General features: G+C 43.4%; 2 protein-coding genes across 2 annotated transcripts in view; one reads left to right on the forward strand and one right to left on the reverse strand.

Moving 5' to 3' along the window:
• Positions 1–25: 25 nt before the first annotated feature.
• On the forward strand, positions 26–6,863 carry ovch1 (ovochymase 1). The gene is made up of 13 exons (XM_026147194.2): positions 26–240; positions 461–556; positions 1,513–1,696; positions 3,245–3,320; positions 3,740–3,929; positions 4,011–4,150; positions 4,282–4,432; positions 4,509–4,550; positions 4,689–4,908; positions 5,007–5,164; positions 5,251–5,349; positions 5,491–5,624; positions 6,679–6,863. The coding sequence occupies exons 1-13, from the start codon at positions 201–203 to the stop codon at positions 6,838–6,840; spliced, it is 1,692 nt and encodes a 563-aa protein (XP_026002979.1). The 5' UTR covers positions 26–200; the 3' UTR covers positions 6,841–6,863.
• A 7,611-nt stretch (positions 6,864–14,474) lies between these two features.
• The window catches only part of stab2 (stabilin 2), a 35,456-nt gene continuing 35,008 nt past the window's right edge, over positions 14,475–14,922 (reverse strand). Inside the window, exon 69 of the mRNA XM_026147228.2 lies at positions 14,475–14,838. Within this exon, the coding sequence (XP_026003013.2) occupies positions 14,779–14,838 (60 nt within the window). The 3' untranslated portion in view covers positions 14,475–14,778. The remainder of the gene's footprint in view (positions 14,839–14,922) is intronic.

The raw sequence follows: 14,922 nt of genomic DNA on the forward strand, positions 1-14,922 counted from the left end.
GAAATCCTCAGTGGAAAAGGGACAACACAGACACTGGAGGACTCACCTGTCTCCCACCTGTTGTCACACTGAATGCTGCAGATTGACAGTGGAGGGAGGGGTCTCGTACAGGTGTGTGCAATCACACAGGTCAGGCTGATGAAGGTGAAGCTCAGCAGCGTGAAGCCTGTAAGTCTTCTGAGGGTGAACGTGAGACAGACATGCTGCTGCTGGTCGTCTGTGTTCTGTCGGTCTACACAGGTGAGACAAGTCTCCCCCCCACCACACACACACACACTGCTGGTTTGTGTTTGTGCAGCCTGATCAGTCACCTGCTAGTAGGACTATTTTTGGATGCAGAGTTTACAACTATTACACCTGAGGGTGTCCTCGAGTGTCCTGAAGACACAGCGACTCCAAAACCGTTTTAAATGGTTTTTATGTTTGCTGTGCGTTACAGCTGTTAATATTTTGTTTGCAGCTGGAGGTTCGACACAGATCCAGAATCAGCGGAACCCCACTGTAAATGGAACTGCGCAGGAAAGCTCGCTGTTCTCCGCACGCTTCGGCTTCACAGGTGATCCACGCGTTAACGAGTCCGAGGTTTTTACGTTACACGTGGGAACCCGGTGATTATGGAGTGCCAGGACTGCCATAATGAATTAATTAAATACACCATTAAATAATTAATTAAATGTGTGAATAATTAAACTGTGAAATACATGAATATTTAATTAAATGTGTCAATAATTAATGTGTCAATTAATAAATTAAACGTGTCAATTAATGTGTCAATAATTAATTAATTAAATATGTCAATAATTAATTAAATGTGTCAATAATTAATTAAATGTGTCAATGATTAATCAATTACATGTGTCATAACTATTTATTTAATTAATTAATTCCAATTTTAATTAATTATTGCCACATTTAATTATTTAATGGTGTATTTAATTAATTCATTATGGCAGTCCTGGCGCTCCATGGGTGATATGAAAGATGCTCAGTAAAATGAGAAATAAAATGACCTCATGAAAAGAAAAGAATATATATATATATATATATATATATATATATATATATATATATATATTAAAAAACAAGTTTCTTTTACAAATATTTTTATTTTGTTATCGTTATAGGCTTGTAATAGTATTAAAATGGAAATATTTTAGTTTTTGAAGAGGAAGAATCATACGCATATGATTTAAACATTTTTTAAATGCTTTTTTAAAGATAATTTAGAAATGTTACTTTAAAGTATGTAAGTTTGTATTAAAACAGTAAAATCCTGTGAAACCCTGCCAGATCTTCACTGACAAATAAAAATGTTTCATGTTTTTAAATTGGTGCTGAAAATATTTTAACTCTTTATATGTTGTACCATGCTGCCTGTGCTTTTATTTTGAAGTTTCTCCTTAAACCCGTTGGCTTATTTATGTATTTATGGTCATTTTTCTGTAACATTGGCGGTTGAACAGTTTTTATCTGAAATAATTAGCTGAGCTCTCTTCTGACCTCTGCCCTCAGACCTCGCCGGGGTGCGCTCCTTCATGCTGGAGCAGGAGCTGGAAACCCGAATCATCGGGGGTCAGGAGGCCTGGGCTCACTCGTGGCCCTGGCAGGTTTCCCTGCAGCTCGCCTCCATGCCAGCCTGCGGGGGTGCTATCGTCAGCCCGCTGTGGGTCATCTCTGCTGCCCACTGCTTCGTAAGGTCAGAGGTCACGTTTGTTTTGTCGCAGCCTCTGCAGTTGGCTTTTTTTTTTCTTTTTTCTTTTTTTTTTTTGTAAATAGTTTAGAATAGTTTGAGATGTTCAGAGAGGGTTCCAGTGTTAGACCTGGTCAGATGGTAGCAGTAGTACATGTAATACATTTAGAGCGTTTTTGGCTCAGAACAACCTTCTCTGACACCAGGACAGATCCAGGATCAGGTTTATCACCTCTGTGTTTGACGTGGTAATCTGCAGCACAGGGGTGCTACAGGGCACGGTTCTCTCACCCTTCCTGTTTAGCCTGTATACTTCGGACTTCTGTTATAATTTGGACCATTGCCACCAACAGAATTTCTCAGATGATACAGCCATCAACGGATGCATATCATACAGGAATGATCAGGAATAGATGAGGGTCATCACTGACTTTGTTGGCTGGTATGAGACCAACGCACTCCAAATCAACGCCAGCAAGACAAAGGAGATGGTCATAGACTTCAGGAGGAAGTAAACCCCTACAAACACTGGTTAACATCCAAGGAGAAGACACTGAGATTGTGGACTTTTACAAGTACCTGGTTGTTCACCTCAGCAATAAACTGGCCTGGACTAAAAATACAAATGTCCTGTATAAGCAGGGCCAGAGTCAACGCCACCTGCTGAGGAGACTGAGGTCCTTCGGAGTCTGCAGGACTCTGTTAAGGACATTCTATGACACTGTGGTAGCATCTGCCTTTTTCTATGCAGTGGCCTGCTGGGGAGCGGATGCATGGACAGGAGCAGGACTGACAAACTGGTGTGGAGGTCTTATTCTGTGCTGGGATGTCCTCTGGAGCCAGTGGGCAAGAGGAGGATCTTAGTAAAGCTGACATTCATCATGAACAACCAACATCTCCCTCTACATGAGTCTGTGAGTGTGCTGAGCAGCTCCTTTAGTCAGAGACTGAAACACCCTCGCTGCAGGAAGGAGCGCTTTCGCAGATCATTCATCCCAACAGCAGTTTGACTCTATAACTCCTCAATCACAATGTCATGAGTCACTGGACATTGTGGACATCTACGGTCACAACTCATGCATAATGTACCTTTATATGTATGGACATGTGCAGGTGTATGTGTATGTATACATATGTATATTTAGTGTGTACTTGTCTATACTCATAGATATCTATTACTTAGTAATAGATATGGTAGAATAGTGAAATTTATGTCTTGCATATTTCCACAACCCTCTATCCATAATCACATACTGTGTGTGCCGTTATAGTGTATTATTTTACTTATTTTGTATTTAATGTGTTTTATTTGTATTTTTTGTGTTTTTCTTCTGATATCTGTACCTGAGCTGAGGAAATGCACAAATTTCCCTGCTGTGGGATCAATACAGTCTTATCTTATATCTTATCTTACTGAATACACATCAAACTAAGTCAGCAACTTTATTTATATGGTATAATAGTAACAGTCACCCCGAGGTGTTTTATGTTGGAATGTAAAGACTGTACAATAATACATCAGTACTAAGTATTATGTCATGACTTGTGTTACAGGCATAATAAAGTATCCTTGTGGATGGTTCTTGCTGGAAAACATGACCTGGATAAAGCTGAGGAGCCTCAGGAGCAGGTCAGGCACTGAACTGTAAACTCTGTTTGTCATCAAAAACGTCAGCTGAAGGCTGATCAGTCGAGCAGCATTGCAGACAGCAGTGACTCTGTGTCCAGGGTTTAGAACAAAACTTAAAATGTGGGTCATACCATCATGTGCTAACACACTGCACAAGGATTTTTGTCACTTTGCAAAAACAGCAGTAATAACCTAAGACATTGACTGCATAGCTTATGATGTTTTAAGGAGGAATAATAATATGATTGCTTTTCATTGTCATTTATTGTTGGGTTGCTGAGGAGCCTCGGTCTGTGGATATCTGGGTGGGATCGGAGTTAGGCTCCAGGCTGTGTTCTCTTGGTTCTTTGTCTGTGCTACCTCCAAGGAACCAATCGTCCTGATGTGAAATGAGAAAATGTTCCCATCTCTCTGCTTAGCTGGTGGGAGTCTCCATGATCTTCATTCATCACAGCTACAACACTGAGTCTAAAGAGAGCGACATTGCTCTGGTGAAGCTGGAGAAACCACTGGAGTTCAACCACTTCGTCAGACCCATCGACATCTGGATGACGCCGCTGCCTCTGCTCATGAAATGCACCATCACTGGCTGGGGCTCCACCCGAGAGAGTGAGTAAATGTTTGCTGTACACAGGAAGCTGGGGTTCTTCAGGTGTGATCTGAGCCTTTGTGTTCTTTCTCCATCACCAGATGGCCCTCGAGTCAACAGACTGCAGGAAGTGAATGTGACCATCCTGCCCTCGGATACCTGCAACCAGTACTACCTAGGCAGGATCAGGCCCTCCATGTTTTGTGCTGGGAAGGATGAAGGGGGACTGGATGCCTGTCAGGTACAAGCTGAACATCTGTGCAGCCTGAAAACAAGGAATGTTCATCATGTGGACCAGGAAACCTCAGTCAGCATGTATCTGGAGAGTATTGAGAAACTCGTGTGGTGTCTGTGTTCCTGTATGTGTGTCAGGGGGACTCTGGAGGTCCTCTGTCCTGCTTCACAGGCACCAGGTATGAGCTGGCAGGTTTGGTGAGTTGGGGGGTGGGTTGTGGTCGTGCCAAAAGACCTGGAGTGTACACCAGAGTGCAGCAGCATGTTCAGTGGATGTCTGACACCATGGGTGAGTTTCAGAGTCCACGACCTTTCTACACCTGCAGCAGGTGGAGTCTGTTCTGAAGGACTTCTTCCATTTCCAGGTGATCAGGCTCAAGTGTCTGAAGATGACCTCATAGAGGAAGGTAAGCTTTTTCTTTTTTCTTTTTTTCTTTTTTTTAATCACACCATCTTTAAACTGCAACAGAAGATCCACCAGTCAGTGTATCAACATGTAGTTCAGGTGTTTCTATTTTGTCCCTTCCTGCATGTGGGGGTAACAGAGGAGTGCGGTAAGCAGCAGAGCTCCGGCTGTGATCAGACTCCCGGCCTCGCCGAAATCTCGCTGTCCGTGGACGGCGTGTTGTCCGTGGTGAATGTGACTGAGTCCTGCCCCTTCCTCTGGCCCTGGCAGGTCAGCCTACAGTTTAATGGTCGCCACTACTGCAGCGGCGCTCTGATCCACCCCCACTGGGTTATCACCGCCAAACACTGCGGCGTCAGGTAGTCCTGCTACCATTAATACTGGCTCCAGTACTGCAGTGTAATCTGTCACGTGTCAGCTCTGCTAATGTTCCTACTGACGACGACGACTACTGCAGGGCTAAAGAGGATGTGGCAGTTTTGGGGCTTCATGACATCAAGTTCCTGCCAGTTCAAACCATCCTGGTGGACAAAGTCTTTAACCCGCCGCAGAAAACGGGCTTCCCCCCAAAGTCTAACCTGGCACTGCTTCACCTGAGCAGTGCTGCCAGACTTGGTGAGCCTGAACCTTCAGGAGATTTGACTCTGAGAAGTCTTCACTGTGTCTGAGAAATCTTCACTGTGCCCTGACTCTGTCTACAGGTTCTGAAGTGTCTCCAGTTTGTGTCCCTGATGAGGATGATGACCTGGATGACACCTGGTCTTGTATCACAGCTGGCTGGGGAGCAACTAAAGCGAAAGGTAACATCCTCATTCCTCCTGCATAGTGTACAGAACAGGAACAACCAGTAGTTTGGTGTGTGATCAGACTGAGTCATGTGACAGGACTTCAGACCTGTGTATCCTGATCGTACTTTACACTGACCCTTCTTAATTTGGTAGAGGGTGTTGATCCAGACCGGCTGCATCACGCTGGGCTCACACTCGTCAACGCAACCTCCTGCAGGCAGAAATGGGGAGGCTTCGTCACTGACTCTCACATCTGTTCACATCCTGCAGGCTCCACATCCTGTATGGTAACTAAACCCGACATCGGTTTGGTGTTCCTTTCAAAGCACAGCTGTCCGGCACAACTTCATCTACTGCACACAGCAGTGGATACCATTAATGTTCAGTGTTGGTGGGAGCTGTTTTGACCACCTGTAAAGCTATTAATACAGGATGGATATCCATCCATGTAATTTATCAGTGAAACATCCTCTTCCCTTAAAGATGCATCACTGAACACAAGCTTTGTGAAGAAAGAGAAATGACATCACTGAGGTGCTTTAGGTGATTTCAGGTTGTGGATTTTCCATTTTAAACATTTATCAGGGAGGATAAACAAATTTTTATTTTTTAAATCCTAAAGCTATTTTGATGATCTGGACACTCCTCTAAACTCCACGATCTCATGTCCAGTCTGTGGTGCCTCTCTGTAATCATAAGCTGTTCTTTAACTCTTTACAAAAGTTGCTTGGGTTTTACCTTAATCAGTGTTTCTTCCAGAAGGAAATGTTCCAAGTCTGAGGTTCATGAGCCTGTAGCTCCAGCTGGGTCCATAAGTACTTGAACAATAGCATAAATATAAGAACAATTTCTCAAATTTATAAAAATCCCCGCTGACTACTTGCTGTGTTTCCTCCTCGTGATGCTGTGCAGGTCTTTACTTCAGCACTTTCAGATGCTTTCTGGCTCTCTGCCTTCAGTTTGGTATTTAATGCCCAACTGAGGGTCTAGTTTGCTGCTTCATTATCAATAAATGTTCATCATTCATATTTTGTGTCTTGGCTGTGAAGGTTAGGCCTGCTGAGTATAAAAATGTCTGTACTTCATAAACAGTTACTGTAATATTTTGTTAAACCTCTTGATTTAGAGCTAAAAGTCTTCACTTCAATGTTGATTAACAAAAACATTGTCCAAATATTTATGGATCCAACATGGCTGACGTGGAAGACCTTCAGCCCTCATCGTGTGTGTGTGTGTGTGTGTGTGTGTGTGTGTGTGTGTGTGTGTGTGTGTGTGTGTGTGTGTGTGTGTGTGTGTGAGTGATGATAACCATCAGGAGAAACTCACTCTTTGTCTCTGCAGGGAGACGCTGGAGCACCACTCTTCTGTCAGAAATATGGCACCTACTTCCTGTTTGGTGTTGTCACATGGGGCAGCTGGCACTGCGACTCAGAGAAGCCAGCCATCTTCACCAGAGTGTCAGATTATCAGTCGTGGATCAGAAAGATGATTTTCAAATTCTGACTGAAAATAAACTCTTTAATCAAGCTGACTTTTACTCTTCATCACACATTCAGTCCAGATGTTCCAGTTTTACATCTGGTTGGTTGGTCAGCCATGGTTCCAAGTTTTAAATTAGATTTTTGTTTTTATTATAAATCTCTTCAATCTGTCAGTTTCGGTCTGTGGAAGCAGATCATTGATCCTTGCTATAAAAAGGATCAGAAACGTTTTCTTTGACACGTCTTTGTTTTTCTTAAATACAGTCGCGTCTTTGAGTCTGAATCTGGATTTGATTTTTTTTAAATGCTGATGCGTTGGACTCTGAAGCAGCTTCATAAACCGGGTTACAGATGCTGCATCATCCTCTTTTCATGCCAACCACAGGCACAGCAGGAAATGCCTTAAATAACACCCAAAACAAAAGCTGCAACTTTGTAGAAAAGACTTGGCTCAAACTCACCAATAAGTCCTTATTAAGTGTTTTAGGGTAATTATAGTAAATGCATGTCTATAAATCCATTATTTTCTGCTGCTTCTCCGGGTCCTTTCATAGTCCAAGCAGACTCCCAGACCTCTTTGTGCCAGCCGCCTCCTCCAACTCTTCTGATGCGAGTAAAATCACCTCATTGACAGGCAAAATAACTACTGAGGTAAAGTGGAGATGAAAAGGGGAAGAAACGGAGGTAGAACAAACTCTGACTTTGAGATGGGCAACTTTGAGTCTTCACTTCATCTGAAGCTATAACTTTATATCATATTTGCTTTTTTTTTTGCTTTTTTTTTTAACTGTGTAATTCAAGCTTTTTTCAGAGCTTCTTTTATATGTGTGTAACCAACAACATGAATCAACAGACCAACTCCTGACAGGTTATAATGGTCAAATTAATCAGTTACATCTAAACGTAAAAATAACACATCCACCTCTGAGGATTTAAAGTGAAGATTACCAGCAGTTCTCCATCACTCCACAGGGTGAAGCTGCAACACACTGATAATCATAGAATTTACACTTGATCATAGAAGCAGAGTATGCTGTTTATGTGACTGTAAAGCCAACTTAGCTTTATTTATAGAGCAACAAATCACAACAAGGGGCTTTCTAATGTAAAGACAACAGCTATTCCAGTCCAGAGGGATGCAATAAAATATGCATTTATAAATTAATTTTTAATTGTATTTATTTAATACAGTAATTTATTATTTAACAATTTAGTTTAAAATTAAAACACTTAAAATGAATGATTAATCCATTAATAAATACTTCAAATCCATGTTGGATTTCACAAAATATTATTAAACTCTCAATAAAAGTCTCATTTCAAAAAACAATTTTTAAATCCCAAATTAGCAAACAGATTTTTTTTAAATTCAATTTAAAAAGAGAAATAAAGATTTATTTAACATGGCAGTTCCACTCATTTTCAAATCCATTTCCCTTTCCTGTTAGCTCACAGACTAGCTATTATATTAAATGGATGGAAATGAAGTTTAGTTATTAATAAAATATATGTAATGAAAACCAAAGCTGAAGTTGATTCAGTTGAGTCTAAAACATGTGACGCTAGAGACACCAGCAACCAGAGTCAATCCAGGGGCCCCAGCAGGGAGCTGTGAGAAATTTCAAACTGCTGACTAAGGGTAAACATAAATTCAGTAAAAAATATAGTTCACGTCAGCAGTAATGATTATGTTGTGTCACTGAAATCAATATTTCTAGAAATTTGGCCAAATTTATTAAAACCTCCCAAACGTGACTATCTAGAGTTGCCCCTTAGAGCCTGCGTCTGCTCCCAGACCAACTAAAAGCAAGCTAGAAACCAGCAAAAATATCACAACTGTATTTCCTTTTTTTATGTTTATATTCTCATGTTTTTATTGCACATCTGGTTCTTCAAATTCAAATTCAAATTTTATTTGTCACGTACACAGTCATACACAGTACGATATGCAGTGAAATGCTTGGACAACTGCTCGTGACCTAAAGAAAACAAAAAAAAGGAAAAGGCTATGAATAAGATAGGAAATAAATATGAAAAATTAAAAAGGGTAAATTTTACTAGGAAGGAATAAAATATAAATTAAGGTTAAAAATGAAATAACTGTACAACACAAATTAGAATGAAGGGTAAATTTAACTGGGAAAGAATAAGATAAAATATATAAATTAAAGTTGAAAATAAAATAACTGTACAACAAAATACACAATATAGAACTATATAAGAACGTATGAAGAAATATAAATAAATATATACACAATAACAGCAGCTGTACAAGTATTAACTGGAAATGAAGAATATAATGTCCAGTGTTGTGCAATCCACATTATGTCTTCTGCAGTGCAAATATGCTTAAAGTGATTTAAGTGATGAAGTGAAAACAATGTCCAGAAAGTCCAGTGTGTGTGTAAGAACTGTATGTGTGGGTCAGGACTGTGTGGTGGTGTGATTGAGAGACCGTATCGCCTGCGGGAAGAAGCTCCTCCTCAGTCTCTCTGTGTTGGTCTTCAGGGAGCGGAATCGCTTTCCTGACCTCAACAGAGAGAACAGTCTGTTGTTGGGATGGCTGAGGTCCTTCACGATCTTCCTGGCCTTGGTCCAGCACCGCCTGCTGTAGATTGAGTGCAGGTCAGGGAGCTCGGAGCGGATGGTGCGCTCAGCTGACCGCACAACCCTCTGTAGAGCTCGTCTGTCCTGCATGGTGCTGTTTCCGAACCAGGTTAAGATGTTTCCCGTCAGGATGCTCTCTATGGTGCAGGAGTAAAAGTTCCTGAGCACCTTGGAGGGCAGTTGGAAGTCTCTCAAGCGTCTGAGGTGGTAGAGACGCTGACGGGCCTTTTTCACCACGGTGTTGATGTGACAGGACCATGACAGGTCCTGCGTGATGTGAACTCCGAGGTATTTGAAGCTGTCCACTCTCTCCACTGGGCACTCGTTGATGACGGGGGTCTGGTAGTTCCTCTCCTGCTTAGTGCTGAAGTCCACTATCAGCTCCTTTGTCTTACTGACGTTTAGAAGGAGGTTGTTCCTCTGGCACCAGTTCTCCAGATTCCTAATCTCCTTCAGGTAGGCCGTCTCGTTGTTATCAGAGATCAGGCCCACCACGACGGTGTCGTCAGCAAACTTGATGATGGTGGTGGAGCTGGTAGTGGCCACACAGTCATATGTGTACAAAGAGTACAGCAGGGGGCTCAGGACACACCCCTGGGGGGCTCCAGTGCTGAGAGTGGTGGAGGCTGAGACATGTCCGCCCATCCTTACTGCCTGTGGTCTGCCAGTTAGGAAGTTGGAGATCCACAGACACATAGATGAGCTGAGTCCCAGATGCTCCAGCTTGGTGGTGAGTGTGGAGGGAATTATGGTGTTAAATGCAGAGCTGTAGTCTATGAAGAGCATTTTAACATAATTCCCCCTTCTAGTGTCCAAGTGAGTGAGTGATGTGTGGAGGAGATGAGAGATGGCATCGTCTGTGGAACGATTTGGACGGTAAGCGAACTGTAGTGGGTCCAGTGTGTCTGGTAGTGAAGAAATGATGAAGTCTCTGACCAGGCGTTCAAAGCACTTCATCACTACTGAGGTGAGGGCTACAGGGCGATAGTCATTGAGAGAAGCAGGGTGGGGTTTCTTCGGGACAGGAACAATGATGGACTCCTTGAAGCATGTGGGGATCACCGACTGAGATAAAGAGATGTTGAATATCTCAGTGAACACAGGAGCTAGCTGAGGATACGACCTGGGATGCCGTCTGGTCCTGCTGCTTTCCTGGTGTTCACTCTTTTGAAGGCTCTCCTTACTTCATGCTCGGAGATGACGAGCACATTTCCGGTGCTGGCAGTATCTTCCTGTCTGCAGCCGTTAGCGCCGCTAACACTAGCATTGTTGGAGACCTTAGCTGCAGCCTCGAAGCGAGCATAGAAAGTGTTCAGCTCGTCTGCCAGAGTCACGGCCGCGTTCGTCATACCGGTTGTTGGTGCTTTATAGTCCGTTATTGTCCTTAGTCCCCGCCACAGGCTCCTAGAGTCACTCTGTTGGAGTTGTGACTCTAGTTTCCTCCCGTAGCGCTGCTTCGCCTCTTTCACCGCCCTCCGCACGTTATATGACGCGGCTTTGTACGGGTCCATGTCCCCCGTCGTGAGTCCCGTGTTGTAGGCAGCGGTGCGGGATCTCAGAGCGTCGCGGATGGTTTTATCCACCCACGGCTTCTGGTTGGGAAACGTTGTGATAGTCTTTGTCTCCACGGTATCATCCGCTAGTTTCCCGATGAATCCCACAACCGCTTCCGTAAACACGTTGACATCATCATCGGAGCTGTTTCTGAACATGCCCCAGTCTGCGTCATCGAGTGCGTCCTGTAACGCGGCCACCGATTGATCCGTCCAGCGCGCAACCTTCCTCTGAACCGGAACTTCCTGTTTCAGCCTTTGTTTGTATTTTGGCATGAGGAAGATGGCGGCGTGATCAGATTTGCCAAACGGGGGGCGGGGTTGTGCCTTGTAACCGTCCTTGACCGTAGTGTAGCAGTGGTCCAGTGTCCTTTCACCTCTGGTGGGGCAGGTGATGTGTTGATAAAAGTTCGGCGCTGCGCGTTTGAGGTTGGCGCTATTAAAGTCCCCCGTCACAATAAGCGCAGCGTCCCGGTGTTGTGTCTGGTGCTGTGTGAGTGCCTCATGCAGCTCGCATAAGGCGGTGACCGTGTCCGCTTGTGGTGGAATATAAACGGCACTTACAATGACCGATGTAAATTCCCGAGGTAGATAAAAAGGACGACACATGATGGACAGTAGTTCCAGATTTGGTGTGCAGGAGCGTGTGAGAGGAACAACGTTCGCACTGTTGCACCAGTTGTTGTTCACCATTAAACACACGCCGCCTCCCCTTGACTTCCCCGAGTCCCGTGTCCTGTCCATGCGGTGAACCGAGAAGAACTCGGCCGGCTGGATGGCGTGGTCCGGCACCGCTGGGTTCAGCCATGTCTCGGTGAAGCAGAGGAGATTGCAGTCCCGAATGTCTCTCTGGAACTCTACCCTGGCCCTGAGGTCGTCAAGCTTGTTCTCCAGTGACTGGACGTTGGCGAGCAGGATGCTAGGCAGAGGTGTGCGGTGTGCACGAGCTCTCAGCCTGTTCCTGACGCCGGCTCGCTTCCCTCTAGGCCGCCGCCGCTTCCCTTTGTTCTCCCTCAAGATCTCACTCGGCCAGCTCGGATCCGGAGTTAAAAACTTCGAATTGTGAGTACATTGTAAACCAATAGAAACAAGAGTGTCACTGTCATACCTAATGTACCCAATGGTGATGATTTTGCCGATTTAGAAACGCTGAAAACTAACTTAAAAAACAAAGACAAAGAAAAAGTGGTCGGAGCAGTCGTGACGGCAGCCGACCTCACCGGCGCCATCTTGTTTTTTTCTTTTTGTGGTTATAGTTTTGTTCATATTCAATTCCTTTAGTTTCTGTTTATTGTGCCTCCCTTGTATTTCTGTGTCTTCATCTTCAGTCTCCATTATATTACTTACTGTTTTATTTTGGTAGGCTCCTTGTGTCTTGCATTTAGTTTTATTTCCTTTGTCTCTCTAATGATCCTCAATGATTTATAGCCTCAGACTTCGTTGCATCGTCCTCTTGTTTTTTACCTGTGTTTGCCATCATGTACAGATTTATGCTGTCATGGACTTATTGAACTTCACCCTCAACCAGTTACTGTGACAGATTCTCAGATTTTATCTAATTTAGTGCTCAGCTCAGATAAAATAATTATTGTGGGTTATTTTAACATCCATGTAGATTCTAAAAATGACAGCCTCAGCATTACGCTTAATATAATATTAAACTAAAACAAGGCAAAATGTGAAAGAGCCCACCCACCACTTTAATCACACTCCAGTTGTGACATGTGGCATAAAACGGAACATTTAAGTGTTTCCTGAAAACCACCTATAATATTTAAATTTACAGTTATGGATTACACAGGAGTAGAGATAGATTCTCCTATACTGGCTTCTCTTTATTGGCTCCCTGTTAAATCCACAATTTCAAATCCTTCTCCTCACAAGGTCTTGAATAATCAGGCCCCATCTTATCTTAATGACCTGATAGTACCGTAGCACCCAATTAGAGCACTTTGCTCTCAGTCTGCAGGTTTAATTGTAGTTCTTAGAGTATTTAAAAGTAGAATTGGAGACAGAGCCTTCAACTTTCAGGCCCCTCTTCTGTGGAAATAGCTTCCAGTTTGGATTTGGGAGACAGACACTATCTCTACTTTTAAGATTAGGCTTCAAACTTTCGTTTTTGCTAAAGCATACAGTTAGGGCTGGATTAGGTGACCCTCAATCCTCCCTTAGTTATGGTGCAATAGGTGTAAGCTGCCAGGGGATTCCCATGATGCAGTGTTTCTTCTTCACTCACTTCTCTGCATTTAATCATTAGTTATTGTTCATCTCTGGCTCTCTTCCACAGCATGTCTTTGTCCTGTCTTCTTTCTCTTACCGGTGTCTCAGATGGCCGCCCCTAGCTGAGCCTGGATCTGCTGGACATTTCTTCCTGTTAAATGGGAGTTGTCACCAAAGTGCATGCTCATGGGGGTTATGTGATTGTTGGGGTTCCTCTGTATTATATCAGTAATAAATACAACTGAAGTTCCTGTATTTACTTTTCATGTAAATCTCACAGTATGTCGCATGAAACTGACCATAGATCACTTTTATATAAATGTAATTGTTTTTCACTACATAAGTACACTATGATCAGCTCTCTGTTTATTGAGGTCATTTTTTCATTCACACAGATTAGTTTTGTAGCACTCACGTTTGTATGTTTTGAAAGCACAGCCTTCTGAATGTGTTTAATATTGTATCGTGTGGTTCTCAGATTTGTGACTGAGAAGCAGACTGTGATGGGTATGTGTTATTATCTGACACGTACCCATCTGAGTGGGTGAGTGAAAATATCAGTTTGTGCTGAAGAGGAGGTGGCAGCAGATACACCTGTCAAGCAAATGTAGGAGTGAAGTAAAAAGTACATTTCTTTGTGGTAAAAGAAGTTTGGTGCAGAATAATTAACAGAAACCACCAAGCAGACACTGTGGTCACACCCACATGGGCCCCACAGTGTCCAGCTCACTTAAACTGGTATGTTTCTGGTGTAGGTGCCATAGTCATGTGACTTATGAAATGCCCCTTGTAGATTAGTCAGATGGTGCCAACACCGCCCCTTTCACGTGCACATGCAGGGAAACTGGATTATAACCAGCTGCTCCTAGTCTGCCCGCTGTGCGTACGACCGACCGGGTAAAACATTACATTTCACATTAAGTGTGTAACAAGCTGTGGCCTGCAGGGGGCAATGGTCCGTCAGTGACCTCTGAATCCTGCAGTGTTCTGTTCAGTCCCACTATAAGTTCCTTCCCGGCTGTGTCAGTGAAGCCGGTTCACACCTGGTTGTTTTACCTGAACAGCAAACCCAGCCTAGTGTTTCTGGGACAATCACAGAAAAACTCAAGGAAATTAATCCATTCATCACAGATTCTCATATTTTACATTTCTGCCTATTGCACTTGTGTGTGTTTGTGCGTTTAGTGACATCACTACATCAAAGTATCCACATTCAGTGTATTTAGTCATGAGGACGACTCTCTGACAGGCAGATGGAGGCCATGAAACGACAGCATTCCCATTCAGCTCGGCTTTATTTGCAGTTTTTCATTTATATCTGTTAATTTAAACATATCTGCTGTAAAATATTTTTTATACAGGAATCATTTCATAAATGAGAGACTGCAGAGAAAATGAAAAGCATCGTTGTGTTGTTTCCAACTCTGCTAGGCGAACTTTAAGTTTTGGGCGAAGCAGTCCTTCAGTTCACAGAGAGAAGCCTGAAACGGGACTGCACCGGCAGTGTCGGAGACCCAGCTGGCCACAGAGGTCCCAGTCCACCGAGGGGTAAAGACATCAGCCAAGGTTCCACTTCCCTCTCAGCTGATCTGCAGCAGGTCGTAACTTCCTGCGTTCTCCACCTCGTGTTTGTCGTCCACCTGCAAACACAGTGTAATCACCTGACTGCTCATTAAAGCGAATAAAATCCTCCTCTCAGTCGTCAGAGTGAGAGCCTGAAAGGT

This window comes from Astatotilapia calliptera, chromosome 17 (assembly GCF_964374335.1).
Source record: "Astatotilapia calliptera chromosome 17, fAstCal68.1, whole genome shotgun sequence".
In the NCBI taxonomy this organism is placed as follows: Eukaryota; Metazoa; Chordata; class Actinopteri; order Cichliformes; family Cichlidae; genus Astatotilapia; species Astatotilapia calliptera.

Bases quoted from the DNA above. Each gene is read 5' to 3' on its own strand.
- ovch1 (XM_026147194.2), top strand. From the start codon at position 201: ATGCTGCTGCTGGTCGTCTGTGTTCTGTCGGTCTACACAG. The intron at 241-460 runs GTGAGACAAGTC...TTTTGTTTGCAG, and splicing joins TGTTCTGTCGGTCTACACAG to CTGGAGGTTCGACACAGATC. The intron at 4,151-4,281 runs GTACAAGCTGAA...TATGTGTGTCAG, and splicing joins GGGGACTGGATGCCTGTCAG to GGGGACTCTGGAGGTCCTCT.